The following is a 15404-nucleotide window of genomic DNA, read 5'->3' as shown; positions in this document are numbered from 1 at the left end:
ACACACTTATTAATATCAACAATCAATGATTCAACAACTCCATTGAGCTCTAGTTTCTCATCTCAAAAGAATACTAAAAAATATATTTCAAGATATGATTATAAATTTTGATGATATGTTTAATGAGGTTTTGTATGGTAAAAGAAGACGGCGAGAATCGAGATAAGACACTCATGGATAATTGGATCGATGAGTGTTTATTCGATGATTTAGAAAAAGAAGATATCAATAGAAACTCTATCCCAACTCCCTGTAGATGGATCAACAGAGATCGAGAAACAAGACACGATCGCCTTTTCCAAGATTACTTTACAGATGAGTCGGTGTATAATGCTAACATTTTTCGACGGAGATTTCGAATGAGAAGACATGTGTTCCTTCGGATAGTAGACAGTCTCTCAAATGTCTATTCGTATTTCCAACAGAGGGTCGATGCAACTGGAAGAAGAGGCTTGTCACCACTCCAAAAATGCACTACTGTGATATGGATGTTAGCATATGGCGTTGCAGCTGATGCTGTTGATGATTATGTGCGCATAGGCGAGAGCACTATAATTGAATGCTTGAAAAAATTTATTGAATGTGTCATTTCAGTGTTCGATGATGAATACTTGCGAAAACTAAATTCAAATGATGTACGACGCCTGCTACAAATGGCGGAGGGTCGTTGCTTTCCTGGCATGTTAGATAGCATTGACTGCATGCATTGGCAATGAAAAAATTGTCCAAAGGCGTGAAAAGGTATGTACATGAGTGGTTATCATGGGGTTGCAACCATAGTACTAAGGTTGTAGCATCTTCAGACCTTTGGATATGGCATGCATTCTTTGGAGTTTTTGGTTCAAATAACGATATCAATGTGTTAGATCGTTTACTAGCAGATGGTATTTATCCTGAATATACTACATTTGTCAAATCAATCTCAAAGTCACAAGGAGAGAAACACAAGTTATTTGCACAATATCAAGAATGGCAAAGAAAAGATGTGGAGCGAGCATTCAGAGTGTTGCAAGCACGCTTTGCAATTATACGTGGTCCAGCGCGCTTTTAGCAAAAGAAGAAGCTTGCAAATATAATGAGAACTTGTATCATAATAGGATTGTTGAGGATGAAAGAGACACTTATGTAGGAAACTTTGCTCAAGGCTTAGAGTATGACAGTGTCGAAAACGGCTTATCACAACCTCAGCTGGGAGAGGAAGATTTTGCACCATATCATCAATTTCTCCAAAGAAATACCCAACTTCGAAATAGACAGCAGCATAGACAGTTGAAAGAGGACTTGATTGAACACATATGACAATTTCACAATGCTTGTCGTTAACTATAGAGCTTACTTATATTTTTCTTTATATTAAACAATTTTACAAATTAGTGTAATCTTAAATTATATATTGTGTATTATTGTTATATTATTTTTTTAATATTAATATTTTTTAATAGTAAATTATTTTTTAATTTATAAATTTAAATAATATTATTAAAAAAATAATAACTACATTAACTTTAATTACTTTAATTAATTAATTAAGTGATACTACAATAGGGATTAAAGTTATTTTTTCCTAATAGAAAAGAGAAATGCTTTGAGTTCCTATTTACTATTTATAATACAAAAGTTGATATGAAATTATTTTTTATGACAGATGGACCATAAATAAAAATTGAGATAAATTCTCTATTAGAGATGGTCTAAGTCAACAAACAGAAAAAATTTAATTGGATTTAATTGGAGTCTAACATTAAATCGTGTACAGTAGTATTCCATTCCTTTCTCACAATTAAATAAGAGAGAAAAGATAAACGTCAGCTTATTATTTAAAACTAATGAAACCCTAAATGTTGTGCTTGGAAGAGCATATTAAAAGACAGAAATAAAGAGATATTATATTTAGTGTAAAATACATAAATTATATTTTAATATTATGTGTAGTGTAAGATAAATATGAATATTAAAGGATAAATTTAAAATTTAAAAAATTAAATAAAAATATTTCTAAAAAAATGTTATAAAAATTTTAGTATTCATTTTTAAAAATTTCAGTTTTTTTATGTTTTTACTTTCTAGAAGTACTAAAGAGATTAAAATTTTAGTTTTAGTGTTAATTACTAAATACAATACTGAATTTTAATCCCTCAATCGAAACAAATGCAACCATATTGCGAATAAAAACTATATTAAAAACCATTAAATATGAAATTCATTTTTATTTAAGAATTTGTCGTTAGTTAATGTGTTGTTGTATACGCAAGACAAAATTTAAACTCTCATCATTTGTTTGAATGATCAATTGAACTAACCACTTAATCAACCTAAATTAGTTTGTATTTATATTAGTTTTTAATAATAAAAATTTTATAAAAAAGATCATGTGATTATACAAAATTAACCACCATATATTAATCCATATATATGTATTATTTTATATTTTTTCGGTACAGTTTTAAAGTTGGTCAATTGTATTAATAATTAATTAGTTAAATTGAACAAATTTTTGTAAATATAATTTGCTAAACACAAAAAATTATTTTTGTATATAAAGAAGTAGTCATTTTTATAAAGTACATACTAAAATATAAAATATATATTAAAAAATACAACACATGCATATATATACACATAAATATATGATCAATATATGATCAATGATTTTTAGTGTTTGTATAATATTTTTATAAAAGTTTTACCAACTAATATAAATACAATACAATATAAAAAAAATAACATAAATTTGATGCATTCATAATATAAAAAGTGTCACACATTATCCAATCATATTTTATGGGTTTAGATTACTTTTTTAAGTAGATACTTAAAAAATGATTATTTTGACTTAGGTGATATAATCGAATGAAGTCCACCGGAATTATCCCTAAAAAAAGTTGATTTTGATATTTAATCATGTTTTAATTTATTTTTAAAAATAATAATTTTTATTTTATTTAAAAAAATTCGAATATTATCCCATCAACAATACTAGGAAACTAAAAGGGTACTGGATGAATCCAAAATCTCTACGTGGATGGTGCTTATGCTAGGCATTATGATATTTCTTCTACTAAGTATCAGAATGTTTCTTTTTTATACTAAATAGATATTTTTTTATATATTTTATAAATTTTTTTATATACTAAGAATCGAAATTGTTAAAAGTTCTGTGATCCCCGCCTCTATTTCTCTAACGTACCATTCAGAATTTTAATTTGAGATGAAAAGTAATTAATATCAAATATTATAAATTAAAAATAAATAAAATTAATTAAATATAATTATAAATTAGTTAAGTTGTTTATTTTTTGACTGATGATCTCTTGGTTCCATATATTTTTTCTTATGCCATTAATTATTAGAGTAATGTATGTTAGTTGAATCTATTATAAAGAAAGAGATGAGTACAATATAAAAAAGATCACACATATATATATGACTACTTAGCTTGGGAATTGATGATTAGTTTATATATAGTGAGAGATGATGCATATAGATTTTTGGTGTGAAGGCAAGGGTGCACTAGTCTACTACTCTGTCCAGCAAACAAGCATGGTGACGCAGCGGCGGAGGATATAGAACCGTGTCCTATGCTCCTTCACCATCTTTCTGCATCTCCTTCTGAACGATCTAAAGGGTTCACACATGTGTTGATTCAACTTCCCTTCTTGCTTCTTCATCTCTCTTTTCTTGCTCCTTGTGAACTTCATTATATTCTTTGAAGCACAACACAGAGACATAGCAATTTAATGGAGTGTTTCTTGTAATTCAATCTGTGAAGTGTGAAGGGTTTAATTTCCTTTACTATATATAGAATTTTGTAATCGTTGCTTTTATGGGACATAACTTTATCTGAACATGCTGGTCCACTTTTATTTTGGACACTATGCCAAGTCCATAGTAGCTATACAAATACAAGCCATGCCTATGGTGTTGACTACCCACTTTGAAGGTGACACTTTTCCCGCAGATCAATGTCATTTATTTATATTGACACATCGATAATGTTAATGGCTAATCTAATCGAGTAATTAAACTTCAAATTGGAAGTGCCTAAAATGTCACCCAAGATGTTGAAAACATCCCAGTAGGACAACTGAATGTTACTTCTTCAAATAACTAAGAAAAAATAGACAGTATAAAGATGATCAAAAACATTTTTTAAGTTGATTCGTCATAGAAAATTCTTGACTACAAGGAGAAATCAAGTGAAATAATATAAGATGAGAAGATGTCATATTACAATATCGAATTAACGAGTTCTCATCTTATAAATTCATCTTTTCTCTTTGCTTTTTCGAACGTGGATTTAATCCATTATAATCTTCACACTTACAATCTAACAACATATCTTTTAAATACCCAAAGTTTCATATCTAAAGAGTTTTCAAGAAACTATTAGAGTTTTAGCAAAAGCTGCTTTTCGAGATCGTATCGATTGGTTGAAAGGTCTGGAAAAAAAAGTTGTTTTTGGGGGGAATGATACCCGTTGGTATTGAATTCAAAAGGGTAACACAACTTTCAAAACAAAGACAATTTATTAAGATTGCTCCGAAAAAAAAAAGAATTTACTTGAAAAAAAAATAAAAAAATTTTTATTTTTTAATTTCAAAAATTTATGTGATACATTGCAGCAATTATTTTCAAAGATTTGATAATTGCTAAAAGCCTAATTTTTTGAATTTATAATTCTTAAATTTAAATAAAGGCGTATGATTATATTTTTTAAAGAGAATAAAAAAAATTGAATGCCCTAGCTAACCATGTATCAAGAGCCAATCTTTGATAAAAAAAAAAAAAGGTTCCATCGAAACAAAATTTTTCTTATTTTAAGATACTCTATTTTTTTGTGTGGGGATCAATCACAAAAAGATACTAAAACATAACGTTGGAAAAGATGATGGAAGTGAGAGTTTATTTTGGCCATAATATCAGAAAATGAAATTCCATAATGACACCTTATATATTCACAAAATATAAGGATATTTATATTCTAAATCTTACAATAACTATTCGTTTTGAGCCAACAATCATAGACATAAATTGGTTATTTTTTTATTTTTCTATATTTTTATGGTCTCCTTGTCTAATAAGTCAATAACAAATTTGTTACGGATATAAATTTCATTTACATGTCTTGTTATCAATAGATTATTGCATATACAAAATAAAATTCAAATTATTAATACTTTATTTAAATGAACGAGTGAGCTGATCACTTAATCAACTTAAGTTAATTTTATTTCTCTATTTAATTATATATAAAAAATGTTGAAATTAGGTTTATTTTCATTAAGAGAAAGGTTAAGTCTTTAAATTAAACCTAAAAATGAGTAAAATCACGCATATAAAAAAGTCTTTTAATAGATTATAGACCAATTAGAAATCTCTTACATGTCACCTTCGAATAGATGCTTAATACATAATTATTATAGTCATTATTTTTGTATCTTCTGTATCAAACTCTTTTAAAATGATGAAATTAGTAAAAAAATAATGAAAGTATTTGGTAATAAAAAATTTTTAACCAAAATTAATCAAAATTTATTTTATTTAGTATTTATTAATTATTATAACAATTAATAATTATTAAATAAAATAAATTTTAGTCACTTATTTTTGTCTTTCTAACATTACCAAAAAATAAAGTAATAATTTAATTATTCATAAATTTTAATTATTTAAGTGATAAATTCAAATATTAAATTAAAAAATAATTAAAATATTATTTTATTACTTTATCACGAAGGTTTTTCATATAAATATATATTCATAAGAAGTTTAGAACATATAATTAAATACTTTAGAATTTATTAATTTTTGTTATTAATATTTAAAAATATAAAATAATATATATTATGAAATTATTAAACTGAAAGAATTAGATTGATAACTAAAAATAATTATAAAAATAATAAATTATAATAATTTTTTAATATTTTTTTATAATTAAAAATATTATTAGAAGATGGATAGTTTTTGTGTCAACATTTAGTCAACCTTTAAACATATGATAAAAAGTAAAAACAGAGAAAAGTATATATATTACATATATTAGCTAATAAATTGGTTGGCTTTGTAAAAAAAAAAAAAAAAAAAAGAAAAAATGTTTAGCCACATATATATATAACATACATATGTAAAAGTTTTTTCGTTCGTATAGTTAAGGACTTAAGGTTTAGCAACAACTAACATTCACTCTATTGGAGTAATCGCGTCAATGGTGTTAAGGAACAATATCTTCTTTTTTTAATTAAATATACACTAAAATTATTTATTAAAATTAATTATTATGTATTTTTATAAATACATAAATAATTAATTTTTAATATATTTTTTATTTTAATATATAATTTATATTAATGATTAATTTTAGTATATATTTAATATAATTATTTTTTTAAATTAAGCATTTAACAAGTTCTCATTTTTCACCATTTTTCTTGTCTCCTATTACTTTTTTTCCTTTCTTTCTTTTTGATTTTATTCCTCATTTTCCTCTTCCCCTTTTATTGGTGCAACTCTTTCTTTTTCCTACATTTTTCTTGTTTGCCCCCTCTTTTTCTTGATCTTTTTGTCTTTTTCCCCTCCTTTCGTTTTTTTCTTCTCTGTCCTCTCTCCTTCATATATATATTAGGCGCTATTTATATAGAATTTCTCTTTTGTTTCGTCATGATATATGTGTCTTTAAAAAAATTGTGCATTAATTTTAAGAAATTTTTGTATTGGGTGAAAAAATTAGAGGACTTAAAAGTCATATATATTTCAATAATAATTATGTATGTGTGAGAGTTTAGGACTAATATCTTTTTTTAAAAAATTACCATATAATTATAGTTCAACCCAAACTTAGCATTTTGATTACAACCTTACAAGAGAAATAATATTCTATTATTATTATTATTCACAATCTCTCTTTTCACTTTTTCTTCTTTTGTTTTTTTTCAACACTATCACAATTTCAGTTTTTGTCGATACTAACCACCCTAAATTAAACTATAAATAAACACTAACATGCAAAATTGTACACTCTACTACATTTTAAACCATAAATCATATAAAGAATTAAACAAATAATATTAACAATAAAAAATTTATCTAATATTAATTATTACAGAAATTAATTGCTATACAATATACATTTTCTTTCTCTTTTTGTAAGGAAAACAGTGACATTAACTTATGAAAAATATCTTGCACACTAGATATATATGCTCCATTGTATTGGTATATGGACAAAATCCCTTTTTGATTGAATTGACATGCGACTCAGATATATATTCAGTAGCTGTCTCGATACATTCGATATTGATATTATCGTTAGACAAAAATTATTGTTACGTAACTTGGGTCGAACGACCTATATTCTCGTTTTGTTCTCGTATTTTTTTTTTTTTTTTACCAAAGATAGGAGACTCGAATTCGCAACTTCTTAATTGAGTATGAAGAGACTATGTCATTTGAGCTATTACTCATTAACGTTTTGTTCTCGTATTACTCTTTATTATTATTTTAATTATATAAAATATAATTCTTACAAATTATAATTAATAGAATAATTGTCATAATACTACTTTTTGTTGAATATTGATGATACTTTATCATAACAAAAAATAATAAAAATATTATATATATTCCATGTTATTAAACACCTTACCAACTAGTACTTAGATTATTTCCCTGCTTGTACGACACATAGAGATATATATAAATAAGTTTCAAAAGTGTCGATCACTTTCAGCTGAACTAGTCCGCCACATTGGCAACGTAACCAAATGAAATGATGCAAAATTGAAAAGGAAATGGAGTTTGCATGCATTCGCTTTCGTTTAGTTTGCAGACTTGGTGATTCATGTGGAGCCACTACTGCATATATCCATTATTTCCTTCTTAAAAAAGTTACAAAAGCAAAGCCATTACATATATATATAAAATAGAAAAATATTTCAACTGTTTCAGTAATTTTGCCTTTTAATTTCTCTTAATTTTTTTTTCAAAATTTTAAATTTAAAATGAATTTTTTATATAACTTTTCTTTATACTGGATTTTTGTAGATTTTTTATTTAACAAAAATCGAATTATAAACTTTTCAATTCTAAAAATTTAAACATATAAAAAGAAAAACATAAATTATAATATATTTAACAAGTATATATATAATTGAAATAAATAACTAAAATCATTGTATTTATTTTTATAGACATTATTGGGATATAAAGTCCAAAAAAAAAAAAATAGACAAAAATTATCTTAGAGAAAGCAATTCCAATAAAATTTGTATGAAAATTTTTAAAAAATATACGAAAATAGAGAAAAAAACATTTCAATTAAATCATATTAATTTATTTGCACAAACATTTGTTTTTCGAAATTCATAAACGATGTATGGATTAAATATGACCTAAATTTAAAAAAAAAAAAAAAATTGGTATGGTAGATCATTGAAAAGATCATTTAAAAAAATTAGTAATACTACTCAATTTTAAAAAGATCATTGAATCCAGACGTGAATAAATCATTGTAACTTTAAACAACACTTGAAATATTTTCATATAACAGTGGTACAAATCAATGAAATAAATCATGGAACTCATTTCTCTATGATAAAAAGCTGAACAATAAACCAAGAATACTCGCTGGTATTGCCGACGTTATGTTTTTTTCCAAAAAGACTTGCATATGCTTATCATTTTTTCCTTTTTTTTTTTTTATTTCCCGCCATGATGTATGACTGTATGTTTGGCTTAACTGGCCATGGAACTTTTCTTTATAGAACATTACACGTTACTATTCTGAATGTTTTTCCTTTCCTTTTTTCCTTGTTCTGCTAAGTGTGTTTCATCGGTGACGCAAAATGATTTGAATCACAAGCTAATTAACAGTATCTTTTTAGTAGATTAACATAATGTATTCATAGTGGTGAAAACTCAATTACAGTCGACTTCACGTGAAGTTGATAGTTGAGAACCGTTAGATAAAAATTTAGTCAAATCAGTTAAATCATCTAACGGCTCAGTTATCAACTTCACGTGAAGTCGACTCCGCCTGAGTTTTCACCATTCATAGTTAGTAAGTACTAATGTATCCATTAATTTACTTTTTTGTTCATTAAATATGTAAAATTATTACAATAAATATAAAATTAGTTTAGATAACTAGTAAGAATGAAATATATTTTTAAAACGAAAACATAGGTATTAAATCTTTGATTCCTATTCTTTTTTATGTATTTTTTTTTTACATTTTTGATAATTAAAAATATATCTTTTAAAAAATATGAGTCTTGTGTATATTATCCGACAAGACAAGTGATCTAACGCACGTGTAATTTCCTTACGTGAATTGAATATACGTACGTTGTGTTGTCTACAGTACACACTGTTGTAGACCGAGATTTTTCATTAACAACCATACTGTGTCCATACATATTTGCATAGATCAAGCATTTTGTTTTTTCGTTCACTTTTCAATTGCCAAGAAAACTGCATAGGAGCACACTGGTGCAGAACGTAACCATTCCAATAATCATTTATTGTTTCTAGCTAGATTATTAATATTCTGTCACAGTTTATTCATCACTTCATCTTTGGCCATTTCACTAAAAAATATATGATGAATGTACGTATAAGAATAAGATCCTGATGACATCAGCAGTGAGAAGAGCTGGATGGTCTCAATAATAATAACTTCACATTTTTCTAGTTATACACTTCAAATTTCAACAATTATTCACAATACAGCTTGCAATAATAGAGAACTCTGCAGCCAAATTTTGAAGCCTCACTTTGGCAATCTTTTACAAACTTCGATTCTTTACTCAGTTAATTGCTGCTTGGTCTGTTCAAGACACTTTTTTTATTTAACGATATCATTGTCATGCACATGAACAGTGCTGAAAACAAAAGCCAGATTTCTCCTTAATCAACCCCCCTAATTTGAGAATGTTGCTTTCGAGCCACGTAATATGTAGCAGTAACCCCTTTTTTTTTTAGTTCTGGAGCAGTAACCCTTTGTTTTCAAGCTTTCTTCTTTTTTTTTTGGTCATGCAAGCTTTCAAGATATTAAAACGGGCCAAGTCAATTTTTATACTAAGAAAGCAAGTCCAAATCCAATATTGGGCTTTGGTTCCTCGCCCCCTTGGGCCCAATGGTACCAGACTACCACCCAATTGTAAAATAAAAATGAACAAAATTACAATAACTCTTACCCAATAAACAAAAAAAAAATCGAAATAATAAGAATTTAATTTTTATACATAAATTATATAATATTTTTTTACACAAACATTTAATTATATATTATCATATTAATAAATAATAATTAATTTTTAAATTCACTATTAATTTAATTGAATATCTATATAACCTTTTTTGATGTTAATGTACGAAAATTAAATCCTACTAATATATATTTAATTAATCAATTTTTTTTTTTTTTTGGAAAAAAAGAGGGGAGAGTAGTGACTAGTGAGAGAACGTTCGGGCGAGTGCACCCTGCAAAAAATCCAACGAGGACGAGTCGGCGACTCGGCGCGAGTTATAACTCTCTCTCTTTCTCTCTGAGCAGCTCAAAATCTGTTGAATTTGTCATTGTTGTCGTTGGGCAGCATCAATGGCGGGTGAATCATCTCGCAGTAGCGGTAAACGTCCCTTCGTGGAAGATGCTGACGATCTCGACAAAAAGCCACCGTAATCTCTCTTCATCACACCCTTAAACCCTAATCTCATTCAATAACAATTTTTCCGGAATATTACGAATTGAGCTCCCTCGAAGTTGCATGATGTTCATGCGTGCTATGACTTTTCGTTACGCTTGCATTGAATTTGTGAATGTATGTATGCAGAGCAAAAAGGGTTAGGTTTCCAAAGGGTAAGAAAGTGAAGCCAGGAGAGGAAGTAGTGGTGGAGAAAGCAAATGCTGAGAAGGAGGAACCAACTGATTTGTTGAATCCCCAAGTTGCTGCCAAAGAGCGCGCCAAACGCAGGAGCCAGATCACTTCTGAACTCTTTACTGATGACACTGGAGGCGCCTCAAATGATGTAACTGCTGCTGAAGTCACATATGAGGTTTGTTCTTGAAAAAGTTTTCCTTCACTTGTTTTGTTGATAGTATACCTTTGAGTGCAACACTGAACACAACACAAAGGATAGAGACATACAAATTAGTGTTATTGTATATTGCTTGGTAATCCACTAAAACAAATTATGAAAGTTTAATTTATTTTTTTTTTTTCATTCAAAAAATTTGAGAAGGAAAATATAATTATGAAAAATTAATAAGAATAATGAAAGAAAAAATAAAACATAAGTGGTGTCTCTTGTTAGTGTTTTTGTATCATTTCTATCAGGATGGACAGAAAATACACTAATTCAGTAGTGTCTCTGGTCACAATATCTTTGTTATGTCTCATCTCCCAAACACAATTTTGTGTCCTGTGCCTACAAACAAACGCAGCCTAAAGGAGTTGAGATTACCTTGAGTGATTTGTAGATTTATCCAAATGGAAACTAGGGTGACTATACATTACTTCGTGGCCGATTTTTGTCTGTGGAATGGAATTGATAATAATCTAGAGTGATAGAATTTTGTTAGCAGGTTACATTTTATATGATTGATGGATGGTGTTGACAGTTTCATTTTGCATTTATGCACCCTGCTATTAGTTGGAGTTTAACCTAAACTTGCTGTATCCAGTCTTTTGATATATTCCAATTAACATTAGAACTTGGAAGATTTATTAACGTAAATTATATTGTTTTGAAGTTTGTTGCGTGTAGGATGTTGTTTTTATGTACTTTTAGTATCGGACTATCCGAACTCTGCAGTTATTGCTATATTCAAGGTGTTCCAATGTTCGCTTTTTATTTGATTCATCTAAGTGATAGGCAGGTCATGATAGTTGATTACTTCAACAGGATAATGAGAATTTTGTTGATGATGGAATCCAAATTGAACCCTTCAACCTAGATAAAGAAAGGGAAGAAGGCTATTTCGATGCAGCTGGAAATTTTGTTGAATATGTTAGAGAGAAAGAAATCAAGGTATGGTATTTATACTGTTTTTCACTTTCGCTATTTCTATTTCCTTTTGATCCCGTCGATAAATTATTGTGGACTATTGTAGGATGCATGGCTTGATAATGTTGAAGTTGATCCAAAGTATGCTGCATTAAGCTATGAAGCAACTAATGAGGAAGAGGAGGTGGAAGACCTTTCTTCTAAAGATATTGGAACCATGAAGAGGCGGATTGCAAATGCTCTTGAACCTGGGGAAACGGTCAGCCTATGTTCCCCCACCCTTAATTTTCTGGTCTTTGGTTTTGAAGTCTTTCCTCTACTGAGGCATGATTGTAGAGTACAACACATTTATTCAACAACTCATTCTTGTGTTATTTATTTAGGTGGAAATTGGTTTAGTTATGACCGTGAGTTGTAAAAATTGATTTATACTTTAACCTGTCCAGAATATGCAGATCTGACAGTGTAACTTTAAACAATGAACAATAAAATACAGAAAGTTTGAAATATTGCAATTTTATTTTCCCATCTCATTCATTGTTGGCAGATTCCTTTTCACCCAGAGAAAAGGGTTATGATAAATTTATATGCAATGGATAACTTACTTTCATTACTAATTTTATATCATGATCAGTTGCTCCCTCTCTGTTGCTAATTGTAGATCATTGTGCTTAAGCAGGATTGAATTTATATTTATGTCTATTTTTATTAAGTGGCTTGGTGGTCTTCTGCGTTGTATTAACTTAAACTTCTTCCAATAGGTTTTACAAGCCTTGAGAAGGTTAAAAGGTAACAGTGACAGAAAGGCAAAAATGTCTGCCGAGACTAAGATTGTGTTTGACCAACTAACCGAGGATGCCATGAAGCTGATGGAGAATGGTGAATACAGTTAAGTTATTCTGACCAACTAGATTAGGCATAATTGAAAATGTACTTGTTATAATAGCCTATTGAGATCCTCGATGTTGTGCAAATTGTCTTGTTTCATTTATTTATTTTTCGATTTTTAATAGTTGTGTATTTCTACATGATGCTTAATTTCAATTCCTATCCCCCCCCCCTTTTTGCAGATGTTTATCACGAAAAGAAAGAGGTTTTTGAGCGCGAGGCAGGTAAGCTTAGTCTATAATGGCATTATACTCTTTATATTATTTACTTTATGTTGCAGGGATTAAATTTTTCATGTTGGTTATAATGTGAGATGGAACTTGATTTTATATGATCTCTTTCTTTTCTTTTTTTTTTTTTTTAATTCTTTTTGTAATGTGGTAGTGAAAATCATATTTGGACATCCACATAATAGCTTTAGCTTTCTCCTTTTCAGAGTGGTCATTGACAGTTTTTATTCAACATTCTCTTTGACCTATCACCCTTAATTGATGATATCTATTGTTTTATGAGGAGCAAGCAAGCAAACCTTTGCACTGCAGAAATAAAATGCTTGGTGCTTACATATTCCATAATCTCCCTTTTCCAGAAGGATATGAAAAACTGGCTAGGGCAAAAGGAGTAGGCACATCTATGCCTTCCACTGAAGCGAATACTTCTCTAAATGGGGAGAAAAGCTTGCTTTCTGACGACATGGATTCTGGTTTGCCCTCTGCAACATTCTCCACTGCGGCCATGGGCACATCAAATCCAAATTTAGTTTCTGCCGAAGTCTCTGGCAGTGGTGCAGATGATTATGATATGTTTGCTGATGATGAGAATACTACCACTAAGCATAGCGATGAAAATAATGTAGTTAGTCAACCATCTACGGATGCCAAAAATTCAGGTAAAGTGTATGTAAGATATTTACGTTTCATAAACAGATTTTGCATTTGCAGTAGAAATTATTGCCTGCTGATAGTTATTAAATTGGTTTTCATCAATTCTATCAAAAAAATGAAACTAGTTTTTAACTTGATATGGCTGTACTTTTCTTACCAGGTGGAGCATTACAAAATGATTATGTGTATGACGAATCTTCTGGGTATGACTCTTCTCTTGTGTTTTACTTTTTAGTAGATAGTTTCAAAAGTGTGACGTTAGTCACAAGAGAATAAGGATACATATCTACATTTCTTCTTTCCATGAATGAATTCTTTTATTAAAATGACTTTCTTTTTTATTTTTTGGACTTGAAATGTTGTTCAAATCTTGATCTGATATCAATTTCTTTATTGGTCCAGGTACTACTACAGCAGTAGTTTGGGCTATTATTACGACCCAAACACAGGACTATATTGTTCTGCGGTGTCGGGCCAATGGTACTGCACATTTATCTCAGCTTGTGTTGTACGCCTGCATTCATCTTGATATTTGACGTCTTTATTTAATGACTTTGCTAAATCATGCATTGATTAAAACTTTACCCCCTTTATTCATTTTTTTTGTTTATTTGATAGATAGATATATGGTAATAGAAGATAATATCAAGCAGTACGAGAGTTATATGTTTATAATTGTGACTAGCTTACTTGGAATGTTAAACGCAGGTATTCATTTAATGAGGAGACTAACACATATGACGAAGTTAAGGAGGTTGCATCCAATACCAGTTGATGAACTGTTTCTGCCCAAGTATTGACTATTGGAAATTCGGAAGAATATATCCACCTTCGTTTCCCTGGCCATATGTACAGACAGAAGCTTTCTTGAGTTTTTCTTTACCCTTGCACATACTTTAGCGTGGGACTTTCTTCTTACTTGGTACTATGCTTCCCAACAGTGTTTGTCTATTTAAAGTTGCTTTTGTGCAGAAAAGTCACGTAGAATTACGACATAGCTGTTAGACTGGTAGGAGCAATTACGATTGCGAGACTTGTGCAGTTTTGCTTTTACATAATGAAAAGCACAATCATTCATTATTCATAATGTATTGGAACAATATTTAGCTCATGCCGTTAATCGTAACTTGTAACTACGCAGAATGGCATTCAAGTGACATTAAATTTACTGGAGCTTCTGATATGTGGTGGTGCTTAACCCGTAAGGTATAACTGCCGACGGTCTGTTGATCTCGTCCATCCCTAGTTCTCTGCAAACACGCTCGTGCTTATTCGTTTCATTGACACGGGCCGTCGTTTGCATGCAAGTTAAAGATGTCAAATTTTAAAGTAATTTTTCTTTACAAAATATAAATAAGTGTTGTAACAGCACATGGAATATTGTATAATATATTACAATAATATATAAAAACTGGCCATCAACATATACATATACACATGCATAGAAAACAATCATCTTTTATGACAAATAGTTAGATACACCGTTAAATAATCAAATATCTATGAGGATTTTTTAAAAAAGTTACGGACTCCAAATCCCTAATAAAGCACAGAAATTCAAATATTTACAACCCGACAGATTCATGTATTTCAATATCCGAACACACCAGCCAAAATTATTCAACA

General features: G+C 29.0%; 2 protein-coding genes across 2 annotated transcripts; both read left to right on the top strand.

The window, feature by feature from the left end:
- The first annotated feature begins 134 nt into the window (after positions 1-134).
- On the top strand, positions 135-716 carry LOC148579132 (uncharacterized). The gene has a single exon (XM_088488774.1). It carries the CDS (start codon positions 135-137, stop codon positions 714-716), a length of 582 nt encoding a protein of 193 aa, XP_088344900.1.
- A 9711-nt stretch (positions 717-10427) lies between these two features.
- Positions 10428-14889, top strand: LOC107623682 (CD2-binding protein-like protein). The gene is made up of 10 exons (XM_016326028.3): positions 10428-10677; positions 10833-11055; positions 11905-12030; positions 12113-12265; positions 12768-12894; positions 13077-13118; positions 13484-13783; positions 13939-13981; positions 14181-14258; positions 14487-14889. The coding sequence occupies exons 1-10, from the start codon at positions 10601-10603 to the stop codon at positions 14551-14553; spliced, it is 1236 nt and encodes a 411-aa protein (XP_016181514.1). The 5' UTR covers positions 10428-10600; the 3' UTR covers positions 14554-14889.
- The last annotated feature ends 515 nt before the right edge of the window (positions 14890-15404 follow it).

The sequence above is a fragment of the Arachis ipaensis genome, chromosome B10 (genome assembly GCF_059453495.1).
Source record: "Arachis ipaensis isolate K30076 ecotype BB chromosome B10, ASM5945349v1, whole genome shotgun sequence".
NCBI classification, from domain to species: domain Eukaryota; kingdom Viridiplantae; phylum Streptophyta; class Magnoliopsida; order Fabales; family Fabaceae; genus Arachis; species Arachis ipaensis.
Note: the sequence above shows the minus strand (reverse complement) of the source record. Positions and strands in the feature narration are given on the sequence as shown.

Coding starts and splice junctions, on each gene's coding strand:
- LOC148579132 (XM_088488774.1), top strand. CDS start 135: ATGGTAAAAGAAGACGGCGAGAATCGAGATAAGACACTCATGGATAAT.
- LOC107623682 (XM_016326028.3), top strand. CDS start 10,601: ATGGCGGGTGAATCATCTCGCAGTAGCGGTAAACGTCCCTTCGTGGAA. Junction 10,678..10,832: donor GATCTCGACAAAAAGCCACC/GTAATCTCTCTT, acceptor GTATGTATGCAG/AGCAAAAAGGGTTAGGTTTC. Junction 13,982..14,180: donor GTGTATGACGAATCTTCTGG/GTATGACTCTTC, acceptor TTATTGGTCCAG/GTACTACTACAGCAGTAGTT.